Source organism: Thamnophis sirtalis, unplaced genomic scaffold (assembly GCF_051295495.1).
Source record: "Thamnophis sirtalis isolate CommonGarterSnake01/CBP01778 unplaced genomic scaffold, rThaSir2_p1.2 scaffold_10, whole genome shotgun sequence".
Classification (NCBI taxonomy): Eukaryota; Metazoa; Chordata; class Lepidosauria; order Squamata; family Natricidae; genus Thamnophis; species Thamnophis sirtalis.
In genome coordinates this window covers 69318431-69342879 of record NW_028261390.1, presented here as the reverse complement: position 1 = coordinate 69342879, position 24449 = coordinate 69318431, and the positions used below count along the sequence as shown (strand labels likewise).

General features: G+C 44.8%; 1 protein-coding gene across 1 annotated transcript in view; it reads left to right on the top strand.

The window, feature by feature from the left end:
- The window catches only part of RFC1 (replication factor C subunit 1), a 39301-nt gene that overhangs the window by 10685 nt on the left and 4167 nt on the right, over window positions 1-24449 (top strand). Inside the window, exons 5-21 of the mRNA XM_087724815.1 lie at window positions 4295-4527; window positions 5701-5769; window positions 8424-8501; window positions 9348-9414; window positions 9865-10178; window positions 11749-11859; window positions 12664-12843; window positions 13788-13892; window positions 15126-15531; window positions 16394-16503; window positions 17814-17928; window positions 18203-18291; window positions 19009-19146; window positions 20878-20973; window positions 21250-21348; window positions 22648-22802; window positions 22886-23003. Coding sequence (XP_087580941.1) covers window positions 4295-4527; window positions 5701-5769; window positions 8424-8501; window positions 9348-9414; window positions 9865-10178; window positions 11749-11859; window positions 12664-12843; window positions 13788-13892; window positions 15126-15531; window positions 16394-16503; window positions 17814-17928; window positions 18203-18291; window positions 19009-19146; window positions 20878-20973; window positions 21250-21348; window positions 22648-22802; window positions 22886-23003 — 2483 coding nt within the window. The remainder of the gene's footprint in view (window positions 1-4294; window positions 4528-5700; window positions 5770-8423; window positions 8502-9347; window positions 9415-9864; window positions 10179-11748; window positions 11860-12663; window positions 12844-13787; window positions 13893-15125; window positions 15532-16393; window positions 16504-17813; window positions 17929-18202; window positions 18292-19008; window positions 19147-20877; window positions 20974-21249; window positions 21349-22647; window positions 22803-22885; window positions 23004-24449) is intronic.

Here is a 24449-nt window from a genome sequence, read left to right as displayed (position 1 = left end):
GCGACACACACACACACACGTGCGCATGCCCGCAAGAGAGGAGCTCCCCCCATTTTTCCATGCTTTTTTTTGCCCTCCCCAGGTTCCAGAGGCTTTATAGGAACCTGGGGAGGGTGAAAAGAGCCTCCCGCACCCCCTTGGAGGCCCTCCGGAGGCTTCAGGGACCTTCAGGAGGCTTCCCTGAAGCCTCCAGGGGGCTTAAACTGACCCTCCAAGTAAACTGGAAGGCAGTTCCTGAACTTCCTGTTTGCCCATAGGGCCGTTTTTTTGCGCTCCAGAGGCTTCAGAGAAGCTCCTGAAGTCTCTGGAGGGCCTGCGGAGGTGGGGGGGGGCTCTTTTCACCCTCCCCAGGCTCCTATAAAGCCTCTGGAACCTGGGGAGGGTGAAAAATGGCTTTAAAAATGGCTGAACTCAGCTGGCCACCGCGCGCATACACGCTGGCCAGCTAACAGGTCAACAGTGCCCTGACAAATGGTTCCGTGTGCCACCTGTGGCACGCGTGCCATAGGTTTGCCATCCCAGGCATAGAATAATAGTGTTGGAAGGGATCTTAGAGGTCTTCTAGTCCAAATTCCAGCTCAAGCAGAAGACTCCCTCCCTGTCTCTCTCTCTTTCTCTCCCCCTCTTTCTCCCTCCCCCTCTCTTCCTCTCTGCCCCTCCCTGTCTCTTTCTTTCTCTTCCCTTTCTTTTTCCCTCCCTCTTTTTCTTCCTCCCTTCCCCTCTCTTCCTCTCCCTCCCTCTTTCCCCCTCTCTCCCTGTCTTTCTTTCTGCCTCCCTCTTTTTCTTCCTCTCTTCCTCTCCCTCCCTCTTTCTCCCTCCCTGCGTCCCTTTCTTTCTCTCCCCCTCTCTTTCTCCCTCCCTCTTTTTCTTCCTCCGTCCCCCCTTCTCTTCCTCTCCTTCCCTCCCTTCCCCTCCCTCCCTCCGTCTCTGTGTATACCCATACATACCTATACACACTCATAGATATACATACACACAAAGATATGTATACACCTACGTGTGTGTGTGTGTGTGTGTGTGTGTATGCACAGAGAGTGACTTGCAGTCCCGTGGTTGCGATTTGCAGTCTGAATTTCTGCAAGCTCCTGTTCCGTTGCCTTTTGCTCCTGCCATATTTCGACTTCCACTCCTTAGTGACACGTTCTGGATGGGTTTGGACATCCCTGGAGGCCACGATCGTGTCCTAGGTAGGAAATCTTGGCGCCTTGCCCACGTGGCCTCCACTAGCTCTACCAGGAGGATTGTATGGAAAGTTAAGAGGGACCTCACCACTTTTGCAACACAACCCTTGCTGTGTCCCTGGCTGATTATGAAATTCAGGAGGGCCAAGGGGCAGGATGAGGTTGCCTCCAAGCGGCCTCTTACCCCCTTGCAAATCTCAGCAAACTTTGGAGTGCCTTTTCTCTGAGATCGCCTGCCCAATCCCCTTGCATTCCAAGATAACCACCTTCTTGGTCTGATGATCCCGAAGGACACATTGTTCCCAGGGCCTCTTAATCTTAATGACGATCAAAGGGCCTTTATCTCAGTTAGATAAAGACGGAAAGTTACTGTTACATTGTTTGTTTGTTTTTAATCAGTTCTTATGATTTCTTTTGTCTTCACTGTAAACAACCTTGGAAGTGGATTTCTACAAAAACTTTGGTCGAGGCTGGTTGCGAAGTCAGACTACATTTTTTGTCTAGTTGTGATAAGAATAAATGACCTATCACACACACACAGGCTGATTTATCTACGGGCAGTTGATTGGGTTTCTTGGTCCCTCGGCAAATGTTCTGAAAAATTGTCGACTTTATTTTTCAATGGTCAGCCTGCTACAAGTCATGGACGGGGTAGTTCTCAACATACGACCACAATTGAGCCGAAAATCCATGTTGCCGAGCGTGACGTGGGTGAAGTGGGCTTTTTCTCCATTTTACCTTTCTTATTACCGTCGTTAAGTGCATCACTGCAGTTGTTAAAGTTAGCCCCAGGGTGGTTAAGCGAATCTGGTTTCCTCATTGATTTTCCTTTCACGTGACCCTGGTCATAAATACGAACCAGTTGCCAAGCGGCCATATTTTGATCACGTGACGCAGTCGTAAGTGTGGAAAACGATCATAAGTCACTTTTTCCTGGGCCGTTGTAACTCTGAACGGTCCCTAAAAAAACCGTTGCAAGTTGAGGACTAGCTGTACAATTGATGACTTGGCCTTGAGTCTAGAGCCAACTGAAATCGAGGAATCTATTCCAGAATCAGAGCTGGTCGGAAGGACTTGTCTTCCGCTCTTAATCTGAAACAAGTTTAGAGCTTAAAATGGGGATATTGTAATCCTTCAAGAGTTTCCCAGTGTTGCCCCTATTCTTAATTTCCAAGGAACGCAATTCCTATAACAATAGTTCTATACATTTCCTTGCCACAAATCAATTCATTTCAGTAAATTACTGTATTTTTCAGAGTATAAGACGCACCTTTTCCCCCCTTAAAAGTGGGTGAAAATCTGGGTATGCCTTAAACACTGAATGCAGCATTTTTGGCCTCCCAAAACCCTGCCCCGTGCATCCCGTTTTTCACCCCCCCCTCCCCAAAAAAGGTTTGGGAGGCGTGTAGAATTCTCCTAGGGGCTGGGGAGGGCAAAAACAAGCAAAAAACAGGCCCATTTTTCACAAAATCGAGGGTGTTTTTGCCCTCCAGCTCCCAGGAGCACTCTGGAAGCCTCCTAATGGCTATGAATAGCCATTTTTGCAAAGGGAGTGGGGTTTCGGGAGGCAAAAAAAATGCTGTATTCAGTGTATCAGACGCACCCAGATTTTCACCCTCTTTTTTGAGGGAAAAAGGTATGATTTATACTCTGAAAAATACAGTAGATGTATAGATATAGGAATAATTAGGAATGTATAAAAATGTATTTGAATAACAAATGATTACGTTAGCACTGTCAAAAAGGATTGTAACTTATACAAAACTATTTTTACAGTTACTTGTTTTTTAAAGTTTTTAATTTTCAATAAATGTTTTTTAAAAAGTTGCTAGAAGGACTTAATCCCAGTGGTGTTAGGTTTAAAAAAATAAAATGTAAAGATAGCGGGAGGCAGTGGTTAGAATTGCTGTCACAATAATTTGAAGATCTATTCATATCTGTTTTAAGTTTCTTAAGGGTGAAAAATGAGACTAAGGCCTGAATGGATTCAGGGGATCAATTTTATGTTTTTATTATAGCATAGAATTTGACATTTTTCCCTTAAGAGAGCCGTAACCATGTTACCTAAATTACTCATGCTAGAATTACATGCAATTTTAATGTCGCTGCAGGAAAGCATAAAATCCTCTTCGTATATCATCATTGGAGGGCAGTGTTTGAACAGTGGTCTAATCATATTTTAAGTTGGAACTGAAAATATTCATTTTCAGAACCAAAATGATTCTATGGGCTGCCAGTTTTGAGAATTAATTTTTTGATAAATACGCTTTTTTAATGGAGATATCACCGATGGTTGTATGCTTCTCTCTGAAAGGGTGTAATTCTGTATCCTGAATATTTATTGGGTCTCAGATTCAACTCCAGACAGGATGGCCTTCCCATTTTAAATTGTTAGGAATTATTCTTTTGGTCAGCTGGTAAAAATTAAAAGGGCGCAGTGGCTCAGTCGCTAAGATGCTGAGCTTGTCGATCAGAAAGGTCAGCAATTTGGCGGTTTGAATCCCTAGCGCTGCGTAACGGTGTGAACTCCTGTTACTTGTCCCAGCTTCTGCCAACCTAGCAGTTCGAAAGCATGTAAAAATGCAAGTCAAAAAATAGGAACCACCTTTGGTGGGAAGGTAACAGCATTCCGTGCGCTGTTTAGGTGTTTAGTCATATGCTGGCCACATGACCACAGAGACGTCTTCGGACAACGCTGGCTCTTCGGCTTTGAAAGTGAGATGAGCACCGCCCCCTAGAGTCGGGAACAACTAGCACATATGTGCGAGGGGAACCTTTACCTTTAATTAAAAATTAAAGCATTTCCTAGAGGAGATTTTCTGCCCCTGAACCCACCACTCCTCCACACTCAACTTTAAAAGCAGAATCTATTTGAACAAATAAAGGTGATTTTTTTTTCTCTCTCTCTCCTTTTGCAAAATTTATTCAGGACAGTCTGAATGAGAGATAGATTTCTTTGTGAAACGTATAACCCGGTCAGTTGTTTTCACATCTCTCTCTCTTTTTCCTTTTTGGGGAAAATGTTGCCAGCTCGAAACCAGGAGGCCTTGCTGGGCGTCGTGTTCTTGGGGAAATCATTAATGTCCCCTCTTCGTTTTGTTTTTGTCCGCCAGATGAAGATGAGGACTTTGTTAGCAAGAAACCCCCTCCGAAAGTTCAACAGTTTGAGAAGCCGGTGAAGGCGACTCAAGGGACGACGGGAGCCTCCCAGCCAGATTCCAAACCAAAAGTCAAAAACAAACCCTTATCTCCTGTGAAACTGACACCAACGTCCGTCATTGATTACTTTGGGACTGTTAGCGTTCAACGGTCAGAGAAGAAGCTGGTTTCAAGCAAACGAAAAGAAGTGAGTAAAGCAGAAATATTACTGGCTGAGGGGTGTTATTTACGAGCCAGAAATTCTCCTCATTCTCACATCCTTGTAAACAGACCACAGGTAACCAACCTTCAGTTTACAATCACAACTGACTCCCAACATTTATGTTATTAAGCGAAACGTTCATTAAGTGAGCTTGGCCCTGGTTTTACGACTTTTCCTGCCACAGTCGTTAAGTGAATCTGGTTTCCCCATTGACTTTGCCTGCCGGGAGGTCACAAAAGGGGACCACGTGCCCCCCCAGCACACTGCAACCGTCATAAATATGAATCAGTTGCCAAGCGTCTGAATTTTGATCACGCGACCACAGGGATTGCTGCAGCCGTCGGAAGCGTGACAAACGGGCATCGGTCCCCCCTTTTTTTTTTCAGAACGGTCACTAAATGAACTGTTGTAAGTTGAGGACCATCTATAGCCGTGTTGGCGAACCTATGGCAAGAGTGCCACAGGTGGCACACAGAGCCCTCTCTGGGCATGTGAGCCGTCGCCCTCGTTCAGCTCCGCCGTGCATGAACGCGCGCCTCCCACTGGCCAGCTAATTTTTGGGTCTGTGCCGCGCGAGGGGGGGGGGATGTGGGAGACATGCATGCATGTACAGGGGGAGGGGGCACGCACACATATGTGGGGAGAGCACAGGTGTGGCGAGAGGACATTGCACGCGTATGCATGGGGGGGGCGTAGGTCATGGGGGGGTCTGTGCGCATTGCATTATGGGTGTGCGTGCGCGCATGCGTTTGGCATGCGACAACAAAAAGATTAGCCATCACTGACTTATAGAGACAAAAAAAAATCTGTGATCCGCTTAGATCTTGGTTCTTATCGTCTGAACTTCAACGTCTGATGTTTTAGTATTTTGGTCCTGCAATTTTTTTTTTATTCTATCCTTTGGGGTATTGGAAGCCACGCAGAGTCACTTGGCAGAGTTATGGGTGGCATAAATTGAATGAATGAATGAATGAATGAATGAATGAATGAATGAATGAACGAACGAACACGAGAGCAGTAATTTGAAAATGTGTCCCATAGAGAAGACAAAACAACAAGTCGGCCTTAAACTATGATGACCTGAACTGAGTTACAAGAAGAATGTAAATATGAACATCGGACTAATCTCATTCTGCTTCTTCTTTGGATGTGATGCAGCCAAGCAAGGATCCCACCATCAATGATGAGGCCATCGCTAAAGAACTGCAGCTGGAAGAGAATTCAAAGGTAACATCGGGTAGAATTCTCTTGTCTTACATAACTTAGCATTTAATACACGGTTCCTTTTTTTTTATTTTCTTTTATAAAATATTTTTATTAAAAAGGTTTTTTTTTAATAAAAACAATTTTTCCCCAATTTACAAAAAATAAAATCACTTCATCCTTAGGAGGACTGTGATGAGAACTGCTTTATAAACTAGCTTTTTCTGAAACTTTGTTCTAGTAACTGTAAACTCTCTGTAAATTTGTGAGTAAACTCACGAATTTTGTAGCCTTACATGAGAGTCATTGAAACTTTTAAAACAAATCCACAATGCTGCCTACACGAAATAGACTTAATAATTGGGAAGTAACATTGAAAGAAGTTGAAAGTAATATTGAAAGTAAAATTTGTGATGATCGTGAGTTAAAAGACATGCATGGGTCTTTTCATCCTTCTCTTTTGTCCTACTTCTTGTTATTTTGCTTGTTAAATATTTATTCTGCCAGTAAGAAGTTCCAGCTGGTTGCCTTTTCAAAAACAATATACCGTAAATACAGAGCCATGTTATAAATAATAATTCAAAAGTAGCAGAGAATTAGTCACTATTTAAAATGAGATGAATCATCATCTAAAAATAACTTCTCTTGCAAATCAAACTGACAAGTATTTGATCCGGCCACACATTTATTTAAGAAAGCACATCAGGAAGATTTTGAACATGGTGGCGATGATTTTAATACTCAATGTTGTGAAAAGTTTAGGGTTAGGGTTAGGGGTTAGCATAGCTGGCTGGGGAATTCTGGGAGTTGAAGTCCACACGACTTAAAGTCACCAAGGTTGAGAAACACTGGTTTAAACCATCAGAAATTGGCAATGCCTGCAGAGTCACAGGTGGTTTCCAGTTGAGAGATTATTGTGTTTTTCTGCCTTCAATCACTGAACCATCCCCTCGATATAGGTATATTTCTGTAACCCAGACTCATTTCCAATTCAAATTATAAGCATGAGGGGTTAGAGATAGTCGTAATGTCCAGAAATTATTCTACCTGAGATGGTGTCCAAAATTGGAACCAATGTGACATCAGAGTGGTTAGATCTCGCTTATGAATTCAGCTCCTTTAAAGCAATTTTGGGCTTTATCAAATCAAATCACTTTATTGCGGTCATTAAGAAAAGGGCTTTGATATAAATAGGTTAGCTGCAAATGCATTGAAATAAAGAGGTGGTAAAATATGAAACTTTTGCTTGGCGGTTAGTAGGAGTCAGTTTTGCGTCAGAGGTGGTCATTACCTCCTAAGGATGAAGTGATTTTATTTTTTGTAAATCCGTTTCCCCGGTTTCATATTATCGTAATGTATCATTTTATTTTCACATGGCTATTCTTTTCAGTCCAATTGGCTAGCGGGGAAGAAGGTTGTTGCAGTACAGCTTCAATTTTTCATAGGCATGCAATTTTAAAAAAAGTTATAGCACACAAGGAAAATAAATATTCTATATGCATTTCAGAATTAAAATGCTTGCAGAGTTGTGTTAATTTGGAGAGTTTAAATGTCTGGGTAGGTGTGTTTGAGAAGGAGAAAGAGAGAGAGATGTGTCTGTGTGTATACATTTCTTTTATCTGTTTTCTACAATTACTGTTAGCCTGGCTTCAATTTACTACTAAAATAAGAAATATGAACGTTATCTATTTAGCTGAATAACCTCCTGCTTACGATATACAAATAGAGCCTGTGGGATTTTTGCTAATAATGTTATATATCAGACTTGTGTGGGGAGGCAAGTTTTGAGGTTATACTTGGCTGAAGATTAGATTTGGGTAATGTTCCCAGTGCTACTTGGAGAAAACAGGTTAGTTTTCTTAAAAAATAGAAGATAATAACAGGATGTTGTATTGTGTCGAAGCACAATGAAGAAAAAATTGACTCATTTTTTCTCCCTGTGTTCAACTGAATCATTGAAAATCAGATCTGGTTTTGTATTTGCACCAGGAAATAATTGAGTTTCAGAATTGTGTTGTGTTTATTCATGTCTATGAAGGGTGCGTGGTCTTCCATACCCCAATTTCTTCCAACGCCACTAAACTTAAATCTCTGATTCCAAATAAGATGGTGTATCTTTCTCCACCTAGTGTCTATATAAATATAGCTCTGGACTTCAATTCCCAGAATTCCTGAGCCAAACAGGAACTTGTTGAACGTTGTTGAAGGTCCTGGCTGGGTGGGAGCTGAAGACCACAGGTCAGAAAAAGGGCCATCGTCGCCCACTCCTATTCTAGCCCAGGAGTCCCCAACCTTGACAACTTTAAGACTTCTGGACTTCAAGTCCCAGAATTCCCCAGCCCAGCTTGGCTGAATGAAGAATTCTGGGAGTTGAAGTCCACAGGTATTGACATTGCCAAGTCTGGAGACTCCTGCTGTAGCCCATTGAATTAAATGAGATTGGGGGGGGGGGAATTATTTTCCCAACAGTTTCCCAATGAGCCTCACAAGCCCTCACTACTCAAGAGAGCAAAAGGGACGTGTTTCCTAGAAATCTTTGGGGCATGCTGAGATTCCCCCCTCCCCCCCCCCCCAAGTATTCCAGAGTAAGGAGACAGGCAGACAGAGCCGGCCTCCTTTTTCTCTCCAGCAGTGGGTTGAAACGGGCAATTTCACAATACATTTTGCACTCTTTGCAGCGGGAAAGACAATTGCACGAAGACGAAGAATTTGCACAAACGTTGGCTATGTTGGATGAAACGCCCAGAAAGAAAAAGGTAAGTGAGAAATTATATCTATATATACACATACATACATACCTACCTACCTACCTACCTACCTACCTACCTACCTACCTACCTACCTACATACATACATACATACATACATACATACATACATATATCACACTCTCTCTCTGTCCGTGTGTGTGTGTGTTCCAGCATAACTCTGGAACACCTGGAGCAATTTCAACCAAACTTGGTACACAGATGACTTACTCTCTGGAGAAAAATACTGTGGGGGATAAGAGATCGGGGTGTGTATTCTGTTAAAATGCAGACTGTTGTGCCTTAAAATGGCTTCTACTGTACAGCACAGTGGAGTTGCCATGATAACGGCTTCACAGTACTCCACAAGGGGGCTCCCTCTGGTAAGGGGGAAAATCCAATATTAGAAATTACGTTTGGTCCGGACATTTTTTCCCCTATAAATAAATACCTGGGAAACGCCAGCTTATCAGCTAGTTGCTTTATAAAGTAAATGGTTTTCTAATCTTGATTGCCGTATACTCTTAACTGATGTTTGACATGCGATGAGTGAAGTTGAAAGGCTATCTTCTCCTTCCGCTGAATTGCTTCATCCCACCAATTTGTCCGCTGAGCAAAGGGGTTTGGTGTCTGGCCTGGTCCCCAGGCGCCGGATTAAATCCCATTACTGGTTGTGGATCTGCTTAATACGAGGGAAACCAGTGGGACAAATTGAATGTTGAATGTTGAATGGTTTGGGGGAAATACCAGTTGCCTGGCCTCCTTGTAGAACTGTTCTGAAATTGTTGCCAATAATAACTTCATCCCAGTGATACTAAAACAAAATCAAGACACAACGTTTGTTTCTTATTGTAGCCTCGAAAAGAAGAATTTCAGCAGTCAAAATCGGGTGAAGCAGAAAAAACTAAACAGGCTCACAAAGGTAATTGCTTTTTTTTTTTTAAAGGCTTCGTTAGGTTCCGTAAAGGGACGCAGTGGCTCAGTGGATAAGACACTGTGCTTGTCGATTAGAAAGGTCAGCAGTTCGGCGGTTCAAATCCCTAGTGCTGCGTAACTGAATGAGCTCCCATGATTTGTCCCAGCTTCTGCCAACCTAGCAGTTCGAAAGCATGTAAAAAGTGCAAGTAGAAAAATAAGAACCACTTTTGGTGGGAAGGGAACAGCGTTCCGTGAGCCTTTGGGCGTTTAGTCATGCCAGCCACATGAATGGAGATGTCTTCAGACAGCGCTGGCTCTTCGGCTTTGAAAGGGAGATAAGCACTGCCCCCTAGAGTCAGGAACGACTAGCACATATGTTCAAGGGGAACCTTTACCTTTATCTTCGGTTCTGTGTCACCTTTGCTTATCCTTAAAACTGTCTTTCTCTCCGTAGGGAAACCTACCGCTTCCGCCTTAGATTCTCAGCCTTATTCCGCAAAGGATCAGCTTCATTCCGAAAGTGTCAGGGTGTCAAGTCTCCACCCAGAATCTTCCGCTACAAAGGAGGAGGTGGATTGGGGGAATAAAAGGGGCTCATCCAAGGCTTCCTCCAGGTTAACTCCTCCCAAGCAGAAAGCAGAGGCTGTCAAAATCGAAAACGGGGCCTCGAGAGGAGAGAACCTCAGGAAAGGAACTGCGACTCCAGCAGGAAAAAACATTTCGCCCAAAACCAAGACACCCACAAAGGTTTCTCCCGAACAATCCAAGGTAGGTCGGAGAAACACCCCGAGGAAAGACTTTTGAATGTCTACGAGCTCCTTTGTGCTCTGAGCTTGTGGTGGTGTGATTGCTTTTTGTTTGGCAGACATTTTATGACCCAATTAGGTAACCTCATCAGTGTGAGAAAGGAGGGATTTGGTGTGGTGTTTTTTTAAAAATTATATACACTCACTCCTAGTACTGATTGATGCTACCTAGTTTGGTAATGAAATGTTTGCAAGAAAAGCACCGAGGTCAGAGACCACCAAGGACCCCACAGTTCAAACGTGACTTCCATGGCTGTCCGTGGAACTGAAAGAAACGGAGCGATAGGTTTAAAACCTTTTCATAGGTTTTGCCACCAGAGAAAGACGACCCTGAACGACAACAACTGCACTTCCCTTGCATTCATGTCCTAGCTCTGGGATGGTGAACCTGTGGCAAGCCTGGCACAGGTGGCACGCATAGCCATTTGTTAGGGCACGCGAGGCATTGCCCTGTCAGCTCCAGTGTGCGCCAGCTGACTTTGGCCTTCATGTTTGGCCGTTTTTCTCCCTCCAGAGGGCGAAAAATGGCCCTATGGGCAAACTGGAAGTGAGGGTCACGGAGGATCGCACCCATAGAATTATGGGTGTGGGCACGCCCGTGCACGACCCCCCTATGCTCCCCCCGCTTTTGGCACGCGATGGGAAAAAGGTTAGCCATCACTGTTATATGGATGACTCTATCAGTAAATGTGTTGTGGCCTGCCAGCTGAGCTGGCAGCAGATTCAGACAGTGAGGAGGTTGGGGAGGAAGATGGGCCAGTCCTGGAGTCTGGGGAAGGCTCTGATGAGGGCTCTGTGTCGGAGGCAGAGAGGGGGCCAGAGCCATATGCCAGTCATCAGCTGCCTTCAGAGTCAGACATCAGTGGGGCAGAAGGACAGCTGGAGCCTGTTCCCAGTGTGCCCATGTGCAGAGTGGCCAGACGAAGGGAAGAGTTAAACAACAGGGGTCGACTTGGGAGGAAGGCACATGCGTGGCCGAGACCTGAAAATCAGCTGGCTGGCAGGAGGCATGCACACATGTGCGGTGGAGCTGAGCTGGGGCAACGGCTCGTGTGCCTGCAGAGAGAGCTCTACCTGCCACAGGTTCGCCATCATGGCCATATAAGAACAGTACTTTGATACGGCCGAAGGGCTAATCAATAAAGACTCAGTATAAGAACAGTAAATGCTCAAATTTAGTAACTGCTGCAGGTGAAAAAGCTCATTCAGTCAGTTGGTCTCTTTTTGTGTAACCGAGGGGTGTCCAATCTTGGCAACTTTTAAGACCTGTGGATTTCAACAACCAGGATTCTGGAAGTTGATGTCCACAAGTCTTAACATTGCCAAAGATGGACATCCCTGGTGTGAACACTTCGGGGTGGTGGAGTGTTGAATGTAGAAGTTGGAGAGTCTCTCCCCAACCTCTTAAAAGTCCAAAAATGGACAATTTTCGTTTCCTTATGAACGCAACCTCCTTTGCCAAGATTGACCCAAGGAGAATTTGAAAAAATATCACATACACACTGGATTCTGTTTTTTCTTTTCTTTTGAAGTCCATCAGTCCCGAGGATTCTGCTGAAAAGAAGCGGACCAATTACACGGCCTACAGAAGCTTCCTCAATCGAGAAGGTCCGAAGGCCCTCGGCTCAAAAGAAATACCACAAGTGAGTCTTTTAAAAAAATCGAGCCAAGAAGGCAATTCTTCCTTTAAATAATATTCTCAGATGCCTCTCTAGGCTTTGTAACCGGTTAACCCCACAATTTAAGCCTTCTGGTCTTCCCTTTCCCCCCCCTTTGGTATTGTTTATTTATTTATTTGCCTCTGGTGTTATCATCATCATTATTATTATGAGGGACTCAGTGGCTAAGATGCTGAGCTTGTCGATCAAAAAGGCCGGCAGTTTGAATCCCTAGCGCTGCGTAATCAAGTGAGCTCCCATGACTTGTCCGAGCTTCTGCCAACCTAGCACGTAAGAAATGCAAGTAGAAAAATAGAGGCCACCTTTGGTGGGAAGGGAACAGCGTTCCGTGCGCCTTCGGCGTTGAGTCATGCCAGCCACATGACTACGGAGACGTCTTTGGACAGCGCTGGCTCTTTGGCTTTGAAACGGAGATGAGCACCGCCCCCTAGAGTCAGGAATGACTAGCATGCATGTGTGAGAGGAACCTTTACCTTTACCACCTTCTTATTATTATACTTTATTCATTAAACATGAAACTCAGCCAACTGAACATTCAAAAATGCATCACAAATACCAGTGACTGGTGCTAGTGGTTGATTTGATTTGCTGTCAGCGTCCCAGGTATCAACCAAGTACCTTCTTAAAATATACGATGTTCCGAGTAGGGCAGTTTTTTGCAGTTCCACTGGTGTTATTGCAGGAAGCTGCAATTTGTGGATGTATCTTGTAAAATTCTTGGACTTTACCACATTATTATTATTGTTGTTTTTGTTGTTGTTATTTTAGGGTGGTGAAAATTGCTTGGAAGGCATGACGTTTGTGATTACCGGAATCTTTGAATCGATTGAACGGGACGAGGCCAAGTCCCTGATTGAGCGCTACGGGGGTAAAGTCACCGGAAACATCAGCAAGAAGACCAATTACCTTGTGAAAGGGCGTGACTGTGGCCTGTCCAAGTGTGAAAAGGCAAGTCATTGCGATACGCAGACATCGTGTTGGGCGGGGGTCCCTCCGTGAGCCTAGTGAGTGCCCTCTGACCACATCACCACCTGCTGGGACAGTTCAGTAGAACTTCTTTGGCTGAGGAGACGTTTTGCTTGTACAACTAGGAGATCTCCTTCCTTTCTGTAAGGGTTGGAAGGGATCTTAGAGGACTTCTAGTCCAACCCGCTCCTGCTCAGGCAGGAGACCCTACGTCATTTCAGACAAACAGCTCTCTGGTCTCTTCTTAAAAACCTCCAGTGATGGAGCACCCACAACCTCTGGAGGCAAACCACTGGCCCATAGATCCACCTTCCACTGGTTAATGCTTCTCACTGTCGGGAAATTCCTCCGTAGTTCTAGGTGGTTCCTCTCCTTGGTGAGTTTCTATCCATCGCTTCTTCTTCTGCCTTCTGGCATCTATAGAGATTCTCCGTCATCTGGGTCACGGTTGTCCCAAAGGTGCTTTTCCAACTGGACTTTCTGGTTTTTCTCTGAAGACGTTTCGCTTCTCATCCAAGAAGCTTCTTCCACTCTGACTGGTTGGTGGGGAGTGGAAGGATTTATATTCATTGCACACAGCTGGTCATTTGCATCCTTTTAGAAAGTCATGGAGGCCTGGCCTGGATAAACCCCAAAATGGCCTCAACGGTCTCTGAATGAATGCAAACTTCCAGCTGTCTGCAAGGAGCATCAATCCTTCCGTAACCCACCACTCAGTCAGAGCTGAAGAAGCTTCTTGGTTGAGAAGCGAAACCTCTTCGAAGAAAAGCTAGAAAGTCCAGTTGCCTGTTGAAAGAGCACCTGTGGGGCTGCCTGCTGGGGCTTTGGAGAAGAGGTTGACCTCCCCCTATTTGTTTTTCCAAATGTTTTGACGCAGAAGCTACTGTAGAAATACGACTTAACCTCAATCTGAATTTTGCTGACAGGCATCGGCTCTAGGGACGAAAGTTATCGATGAAGATGGCTTGTTTGACCTGATACGAAATACGCCCGGCAGGAAGTCCAAGTATGAAATAGCAGCTGAGACAGAGGTTGGTACCCCTTGGAGTGAGTCCCGGCTCGACATTCCTACTTCCAGCCATCCCCACAATTCTGCTAGAGCAGTGATGGCTAACCTTTTCCAGACCAAGTGCCCAAAGCGCTCGTGTTTGAGCGTAAATGCGTCCATGCCCCCGAACTCGCAAAATGCAATGCGCCCCGCACCCCACGCGTGCATGGCAGGGACCTGAAGACTAGCTGGCTGGCAGTAGGCGCATTCGTGCACGACAGAGCTGAACTGGGCAATAGCTTGCATGCCCACAGAGAGGGTGCTCCATGCCACCTCTGGCACAACTCCCAGAATTGAATTGAGAGGGGGAGAGGGAGAGAGAGAGTTAGATAGATAGATAGATAGATAGATAGATAGATAGATAGATAGATAGATAGATAGATAGATAGATAGATAGATAGATAGATAGATAGATGATAGATAGATAGATAGATAGATAGATAGATTAGATTAGATAGATAGATAGATAGATAGATAGATAGATAGATAGATAGATGATAGATAGATAGATAGATAGATAGATAGATAGATAGATAGATAGATAGATAGATAGATAGATAGATTGATTGATTGATTGATTGATTGATTGATTGATTTCTTTGGGAGTTGAAGTCCACAGGTCTTCAAGTGGCCAAGATTGGCTGCCCCTGTGTTAATAGCCTCTCTGGTGTGTCGAGAACAATAACTATCCTCCTCTATAAACTAAACCAGGGGTCAGCAACCTGTGGCTCTGGAGCCGCATGTGGCTCTTTCATCCCTCTGCTGCGACTCCTGCCGCTAGTCAGTTCCAGAATTGATGTGGCTTTCGGTTAAGACAGGTAGAGGAAAAAGAACGCCGTGCTAAGAGGAGACGCTATGGTGGGGGAACCGGACTTCCAGTTGGCTCCGGTATATAACGGGGGGCTTCCAGTTAGGACTTTTGTGGCTCTTTGAGTGTTTAAGTTCACCGACATCTGAACTAAACCATTATGAACCAGAATAAATCTGGTAGTTGCCAAAAGAAAGGAGAAGAATTTCCTTGGCTTGGCATGTATAATGGAGTGAACCCCCTAGTCGGCTCCCAAAGAATTCTACAATTGGGTTTATTGGACTGCAAATTGGGTTTATGCCCAGCACTAAAAAGGGCACGTTTGATTTTGGCTTCATCCTATCTATGAGTCCGAGCTGTTGCGTTCCATCGTTTACGGCGTCTGGTTTTCCTTTTCTTTTTTTGAAGGCGAAGAGAACAAAGTCCAAGGTGGAAAAAACACCCCCGGTAACGCAAACCCACAAAAGGAAACCGAGCCCTGCGAAGCTGAACTCCGATTCCCGAAAGAAAACCTTCCTTGCGGAAAACACGGAGCCTTTTAAATCCGTCAAACAGGAAGCCGGGGCGGTAAGGAGAGGGCTGGACTTCCTAGAGGACGAGGAGGAGGAGGAGAAGAAGAAGCAAGTTCCCAAAGAAAAACAGAGCTCAGCTCGCGAAACGAATAAAAACGGAGGGGAAGTGTTGTTGTGGGTGGACAAATACAAGCCCACCTCCCTCAAAAGCATCATCGGGCAACAAGGCGAGCAGAGCTGCGCTAATAAACTCCTGCGTTGGCTTAAAAACTGGCAGAAGAATTCTTTGGAAGACAAACAGGGTAATGGTATTTTTTTGGCACCCGATCTCGTTTTGTCGTAGTCCTCGACTTACAACAGTTTGTGTAGCGAACGTTCAAAGTTACAGAAAAAAAGGGATGCGATGGCTCAGTGGCTAAGACGCTGAGTTTGTCAATCGAAAGGTCAGCAGTTTGGCGGTTCGAATCCCTAGTGCTGCTTAACCGAGTGAGCTCCCGTGACTTGTCCCAGCTTCTGCCAACCTAGCAGTTTGAAAGCATGTAAAATTGCAAGTAGAAAAATAGGAAGCACCTTTGGTGGGCGGGTAACAGCGTTCCGTGCGCTTTCGGCGTTGAGTCATGCCAGCCACATGACCACGGAGATGTTTTCAGACAGCGCTGGCTCTTCGGCTTTGAAACGGAGATGAGCACCGCCCCCTAGAGTCGGGAACGACTAGCACATATATGCGAGGGGAACCATTACCATTATCTTTTAAGACATTCATGTTTAATTCCATCAATCGTTTGAGTCACTGTTTCCAGGTTTGCCGAAAAGTCCTTAAAAATGCCAAGCCCAGATATCCATGCACAGCCTGTTAATAATTATTAATCTTCGTTTCGGCTTGGTGGCAAACTTGTAACAGGAACGCACAAAAGGCACCCTCTTCACAACTGCAGCATTTTCTCAACTGGGTATCTGGCCACATCTGCCAAGCTCCTTCCTTGCTGTATTTATCAAGCCGATGTCTCTTAAAAGAGCATTGAATGGCATGTTCCCGAGGCTGTGGTAATTGTTCCGGAGGCTATGCAATCGGAGTTATTTTATTGGATGAAGACACTGGGTTTCGCCTGCCGTCGTCGCTGTGTCCCATAACCGGCTAAAACATTCCTTCCGTTTTCTCCGCAGTCAAATCCAGTAAGTTTGGAAGCAAAGACGATGGCGCTAATTCCAAAGCAGCTTTGCTTTCCGGACCCCCGGGAGTAGGCAAAACCACAACGGCATCTTTAGTTTGTCAGGTGAGTTGGGTTTTCACACAGGTGGGTTTTTTTTGCCAGGGGTAGAGGTTACAGATCTGATCTGCATGAAATGGGGTTTCCTTTTTGGGGGGGACGCAGATGAACAGTGAACAAACATTTGTTAAGAAATGTTTTGCCCCATTTTCCGACCTTCCTTGCCACCGTTGTTAAGCGAATCCTTGCATTTGTTAAGTGAGTAACAGGGTTGTTAAATGAATCTGGCTTCCCCATTGACTTTGCTGGGCAGAAGGTCGCAAAAGGGGATCACATGACTCCAACCGTCATAATACGAAGCAGGTGCCAAGCGCCTGAATTTTGATTATGTCACCATGGAGATGCCGCAATGGTCGTAAATGTGAAAAACTGTCATAAATCACATTTTAGTGCCATTGTAACTTGAAATGGTCACTGAATGAACTGTTGTAAGTCAAGGACTACCTGTATAATGTCTCCATCACGGCTTTTCAACCGTTAAAAGGTTGTCTACCTGATCTCTTGGTTTCCCTCTCCTGTAGGGCTCCAAATTGTCTTGCACATCTTAACTGAGATTACGGGATTATTTTAGAAATTAGCATCTGGGTCTGGACATCAGATTAAGTGTGCTTACTTGTGGCAATCATGAAACCAAGATGAAGGCTTCAAGTGTTGCTTCACACTGCCTTGGTGTCTCTCCACTGACACAATTAATACTGGTGGCTTAATTTTAAATTGTTTTCCGTAATCCAAATGACTTTAATCCAGTTTTCCATTGCTAATCTGAAATGAGTGATGTACCAAAGGGGTGGATCCAGGGGTGGGATTCAAATATTTTAGCAACCGGTTCTCTGTCCAGTTGCTGAGTGGGCGTGGCCATGGTGGGCGTGACCTATTTGGCCTCCTGCACCACCCCAGGGGTGGGGGCGCTTTCACCCTCCCAGTCTCCGGAGGCTTATGTCCACCCTCCGGCAGGGCGAAAATGGCCTTCCCCCAGGCTTTGGAGGCTGGAAGCACGCCCGTTTCCGGACTTCCAGGAGGCCTGTTTTTCGCCCTCCCAGAGCCTCCATGCGGGCCCTACACTTACCTGGCATCCAAAACGGGCCCTGTGGAGATTCTGGGGAGGTGTGGGAGCGTCCCAGCCAGTCCTTGCAACTACCAGTTCGGCAAACCAGTTGTAAAATTAGCATCCGGTTTGCCTGAACTGGTCCGAACCGGCTAAATCCCACCCCTGGGTGGACCGGACTCTTGTCTGCTTGTAAAAGTTAGCCTGTGGCCAAAGCTGTGATTTAATGTCCTCTCCCAACGCTGTTGCCGTCATTGCTTCCCGAAATCAGGAACTCGGTTTGAGTTACGTGGAGTTGAACGCGAGCGACACTCGCAGCAAGAACAGCCTGAAAGAGGTGGTGGCCGAATCTCTGAATAACACCAGCATCAAAGGATTCTGCTCAGGTATCTCCCTCGCTGTGTCCCTGCGGGGTTTTGCTTTTGGTTAAAAGTTGGGAGATCTAAATGGGGGCGTGGAGGGGTGTGTGTGTGTCCCTGTTCAGGATTAAACAGCCACCAAGCGCATAAGACCGCAAACACTTCCTCATTGACAGAACTGCTTCAGCCCCGCACATGGTAATTCTGCATTAAACCGCAGCAGCAGTTCTCCAGCTGCGTCCTTGGTCGGTAATCCGATTTCCACGCCATTTCTTCCTGTTTCCCCCTCCTCCATCCTTAGGGGTGTCACGTTCCGTCAGCGCAAAACACGTCCTCATCATGGACGAGGTGGATGGGATGGCTGGCAATGAAGACAGAGGCGGGATACAGGTAAGGAACGCACGAACCCGGCGTGTAAAGGAATGTTTATATTTTATATATATGTCTCCAATTTTACGCGGGAGAAAACCCGAATAACCAAAGACCTACATACTAACACCTGCGAAAACCTCAGAAAAGATATATATATATATATGTATGTATGTATGTATGTATGTATGTATGTATACATACACACATACACATACATACACACACACACACACATACACATATATCTAGCTTGCTTCAATTTACCTGTTTATAAAAAGTCTGGGAATCTTAATTTTGTGACAGAATTTGGATTCTATTCAATGCGGACCAGTCTGTTGAGTACTTACTACAGTGGTTCTGGATGCAGTGGCTTAGTGGCTATGAGCTTGTCAATCAGAAAGGTTGGCAGTACAGTGGTTCGAATCCCTAGAGCCGCATAACAGCGGGAGCTCCCGTGAGTTGTCCCAGCTTCTGCCAACCTAGCAGTTTGAAAGCACATAAGAAATGCAAGTAGACAAATAGGAACCACCTTTGGTGGGAGGGTAACAGCGTTCCGTGCGCCTTTGGTGTTGAGTCATGCCGGCCACATGACCACGGAGACGTCTTCGGACAGCGCTGGCTCTTCGGCTTTGAAACGGAGATGAGCACCACCCCCTAGAGTCAGGAACAACTAGCACATATGTGCGAGGGGAACCTTTACTTCTGAAGTTCATCGTATCCCACCTTTTTTTGCAGGAGCTAATTGACCTTATTAAGCACACCAAAATTCCAATCATTTGCATGTGTAACGATCGGAACCATCCCAAGATCCGTTCTCTGGTCCACTATTGTTTTGACCTCCGTGTCCCGAGGCCGCGGGTGGAACAGATCAAGGTAAAGAATCCTCCCCAGAGGCTCGTTTTCGGTCTCTTCTTGTACGTGGGGAGTGGGGGGGGGGCTATTTTCTTTTAGACGGGGTGGGGTGGCGGGGTGATTCATTGAGAAGTAGAAGCTAACGGCCCGTGGAAGAAAACACATTCACGATTTTTGGCTCCTTTCCCCTCGTCAGTTTGTTGAGTGGGGACCCACATTGTAGAATGTTCTGCTTGGAACGTTGGCTGCTCTCTCATCCTTACAAATATGGTTTTTATTTCCAGCTATATTCGTTGATTCATTTGTAGTGTTTGCTTTAAGGGGTGGGCCAGGCACACGTTGGCGCGCTGAACAGACGCACCGTCTTTGACAATGAATCTAAAAGGTGGTTTATGACGCCTTTAATAAAGCTTGTGGAAATTGTGACTAGAGCTAAACCCAAGTTGGAGCCTTTTGGATTCGTTCCCCGATGGGCTGTTTTTTCTATAGGCACAATCTGAAGTCACATTCTTAACCGCAATTTGAAGTTATCCAATCAAGGAGAAGAAATAAGAATAGAGGTTAGTCCTCGACTTATGATCAAGCCCAAAATTTCTGTGGCCAAGCGAGACAGTGAATGTTGCCCCGTTGGGCGCTCTTTCTTGCCAGATTTGTTAACTGAATCGCTGCAGCTAAGCTAAGTCACACGACGGTTATTAAGTGAATCTGTCCTCCCCGTGGACTTTTGCCAAAAGGTCGCAAAAGGGGATCCTGCAACGGTCATAAAGGTGAGCCTTTGGCCAAGCACCCGAATGGAAATCACCTGACCATTGAGATGCTGCAACGGTTGCGAGTGTGGAAAATGGCCATGAATCCCTTTTTCAGTGCCGTTGTAACTTCCGAATGGTCACTAAATAAGCTGTTGTAAGTCGAGGACTACCTGTAATAAAAAGTTAGTTGTTAGGGCAGGAAGCGGAACTTGCTCCTTATTATTATTATTTTTGGCAACTTTTCCCTGAACTCTGCGTTACACCCTTAGACAGTTGGGGATTTAGACAGATTTCTGTGCGTTCATATTTCTACAGAAATGCCTACAGATCTGTTTAATGTAAAAAGAAGACATTGGTTGATGTTGCCCAATTCCAACTCTGTAAATGAACGGTGCTACTTTTAAGTCCAAGGGACGTGGTGGCTCAGTGGCTAAGATGCTGAGCTTGTCGATCAGAAAGGTTGGCGGTTCGAATCCCAGGTGCCGTGTAACGGAGTGAGCTCCCGTGACTTGTCCCAGATTCTGCCAACCTAGCGGTTCGAAAGTACATTAAAAATGTATTATTTATTTGCCTCTGGTATTATTATTATTATTATTATGAGGGACTCAGTGGCTAAGATGCTGAGCTTGTCGATCAAAAAGGTCGGCAGTTTGAATCCCTAGCGCTGTGAAATGGAGAGAGCTCCCATGATTTGTCCCAGCTTCTGCCAACCTAGCAGTTTGAAAGCACGTAAAAAATGCAAGTAGAAAAATAGGAGCCACCTTTGATGGGAAGGGAACAGCGTTCCGTGGGCTTTCAGCGTTGAGTCATGCTGGCCACATGACCACGGAGACGTCTTCGGACAGTGCTGGTTCTTCGGCTTTGAAACAAAGATGTGCACCGCCCCCTAGAGTCAGGAACAACCAGCACGTATGTGCGAAGGAAACCTTTACTTTTATCTTACTTTTAAGTCCTTTACAATTTTTCTCTTATTTGCTCATACAAAACAAACGGCTTTTTGCAGGGTGCCATGATGTCCATCGCTTTCAAAGAAGGATTGAAAGTTCCACCACCGGCAATGAATGAACTCATTTTGGCAGCTAATCAGGATATCAGACAGGTGAGTTACTTCTCAAGACTGACATCCGATATATAATTCTGTTTATCGTTCCAGACACATTTGATTTGGTGCAACTGGAAGCAGGAGCCACTGTTACAGAAAAGGAGTGGGGGGGGTTTGTTGAAAGAAAGGAATTATTTTATAAAACGAGATGACCAAGTGGGTAATAATTGTTCTGTAGCAATTGTTTACTAAGAAAGTTGTCATGTGGATTTTTCCTTACTCAACGGGCGTTGTGAGCAAGCCTGAAGCTTTGTGCTTTCTTTTTGTCAAAAGGTGTTGCATAATCTTAGCATGTGGTGTGCCAGAGACAAAACCTTGACTTATGACGGTGTCAAAGAAGACGCCAGTAAAGCCAAAAAGGATATTAAGCTGGTAAGTTTGATTGAAGGCCCACGTCCGTGCAACGCACTTCAAGAAAGGGTTTGGAGGCGTTTAGAAATCCTTCTAAATTTGAAATGACTTGTTTAAACTTTTCCAGAAATGCCCCCAAAGTAGTGGTGGGATTCAAATTTTTTTACTACTGGTTCGGTGGGTGTGGCTTGGTGGGCATGGCTTGGCTTGGCTGGCGTGGCAGGGGAAGGATACTGCAAAATCCCCATTCCCTCCCGATCAGCTGGGATTCAGAAGGCAGAGAATAGATCAGGGGCGGGGCCAGCCAGAGGTATTTACCAGTTCTCCAAACTACTCAAAATTTCCGCTACCGGTTCTCCAGAACTTGTCAGAACCTGCTGAATCCCACCTCTGCCCCAAAGCAACAGTTGCAGAAGTGTTCCAAGCGCTATTTTAAGTCGCCTTTAGCGGGATTAGAACTACGATTTGATCTCAAGGTGGAACTTTGTTGAACTTTTAAGGGCTTTGAATGTGAGACATTTCGCATGACACTACTGAAAACTCAGGGGCACCTAGGTACAGATCACATTAAAAAAAAATAGATTGTTCAGGTTTAGGAACCTCACTTTTACGGAGGAAGAAAGGAAGTCCCCGCTTATTGACGTATTTGGAAATGACACCTGATTCCAACGTGAGCAAGGAGAGGGAATGCAACCCGCGATAATACAGATAATGTGGTTTGCAAATTGGAAGAGAAATTGGTTGTTGGCTTAAACACCCCATGCTTTGTGGACATAAAAACCAAGTCTTTCCATAGGCACGTAGCAAAAAATATAATTCTGGATTCTCCTAAAGTGACATCATGAAGTTTGTGAGATGGTGGAGTCATCCTGCTCAGAGACCAAAGCCACAAATGAAAATAATAGTAACAATAACAACAACAACATACTTTTTAAAAAGATACCTTGGTTGATACCTAGGACGCTGGCACCAACCCGTATCAACCATTGGCACCAGTCAGTGGTATTTGTGACACATCTTTAAATGTTCAGTTGACTGAGTTTCATGTTTTATAATAATGATGATAATACACATTCTAGATAAGGCATATTTTATATTTTTCAGAGCATTAGAGATCTATTCTCCACTACTTCCCATCTTGGGTGACCCAAATCATAACTGTAGGACATAACACCCCCTTGATATAATGAAGTTCTAACTCACTTGTTGCAAGGGGGTGATTGATACATGTGCCAACTCATCCGACCGATGGTTTGCGTGCTTCGGGCGCATCTGACCCAGCCTCTTGGCAGTTTCCCTCAATGACTTTCCTTTCTCCAGGGTCCTTTCGATGTGGTGAGGAAGGTTTTCGCCAAAGGAGAGGAGACTTCTCGCCTGTCTCTTATAGACAAGGCAGATCTGTTCTTCCACGATTACTCTCTGGGCCCCCTCTTTGTCCAAGAAAACTACATCCACGTCAAGCCCGCCGCTGCTGGGTGAGTTTCGGATGGTCATTTTGACAGGAGTTGTCAGAATTTAAGACGGTTAATAAACATTGGCATTCTTTTGTCTTTTCCAGGAACAACTTGAAGAAAGAACTCATCCTGCTTAGCAAAACCGCGGACAGCATCTGCGATGGCGATTTAGTTGACCGCCAGATTCGCACACGACAAAACTGGAGCCTTCTTCCCACTCAGGTGACGCTGCTCTTTTGCTCTAGGCGTAGATTGGATTGCAGTTAAAAGTTGTTCCTTGCAAAATAATAATAATAATCGTGCGGTCGTCTTAAAAGCCAGCTCAGATTATTATTTTTTCATTCTTCGTTATTTTTCTCTGCAAAACCCAAGGGATTTTACCTGTGTCGTTAAATAGGAGTTGATAGTGCCTTAATGGCACATTATCAATTTTATTTTTATCCCACCTTTTTTATTTTTATAAATAACTCAAGGTGGCAAATGTACCGAATGCGCCTTCTTTCTCCTGTTTTCCCCACAATAACCCTGTAAAGTGGGTTGGGCTGAGAGACTGACTGATCCAAAGTCATCCAATTGGCTTTTATGCCTGAGGCGGGATTAAAACTTACCTTCTCCATGTGATTGGCTCAAAGTCACCCAGCAAATTTTCATGCCTAAGGCAGGACTAGAACTCATGATCTCCTGGTTTCTAGCCTGGTGCATTAACCACTAGACCAGGTGTCGGCAACCTTAAACACTCAAAGAGCCACAAAGGTCCGAACCGGAAGCCCCACATTCAATTCTGGAAGTGACTTCCCCCACCATAGAGTCTCCTCCTAGTGCGGCATCCTTTTTTTCCTCTGCCGACCGGAAGTAGTTTCCCCATCACCACCACAGAGACTCCTCTAGCGCAGCATCCTTTTTCCTCTTAACAACCAGAAGTCCGGTTCCCCCACCATAGAGTCTCCCCCTAGCGCAGCGTCCTTTTTCCTCTGCCTGTCCTAACTGAAAGCCCTGTCAATTGTGGAACCAACCGGCAACAGGGAGCTGCAGCAGAGAGATGAAAGAGCCACATGTGGCTCCAGAGCTGCAGGTTGCCGATCCCTGCCCTAGACCAAAGTGGCTTGGGGGGAAAAAGTGTCAGAAAATGAATTTAGATTTATTTTTTCCTAGCATAAGCTTTGAAATATTTTATATGGTATATTTTATTTTATCCAGTTATTTTATGTACCATAAGCTTTGAAATATTATTGCAACAGATGTCAGCTTTTTAAATTGTTCAGTCATTGTGGTTAAATTGCATACTAACCAACAGTTTGATTTGAGTAGCACATTTTTAGGACTTCAAAACAGTGCTAATTTATCTAGCTTCAGATATACAACTTACTTTTTCTTAAATGTCATGTTTATTAGAACAATAATTATTATGTATAGTTTATTTTTTTGTAAGACAATATAGGCTTGTATTCTTCACATTCTCTTTTCAAATAACAGAAGGCCGAGGAGAGCAAATACATTTCTAGAGCATTTGAGACCATTCCTATGGATAAGATGCTATAAATCAGTACTGCAGATGAAATAAATACTAGATTTGACAAGTATAAAAATTTACAGATCTGTTGGGTTCCAGAATAATGGTTTTAGAAGAATGTCCCTATTAATTTTAAAAAGAGACGTGGTGGCTCAGTG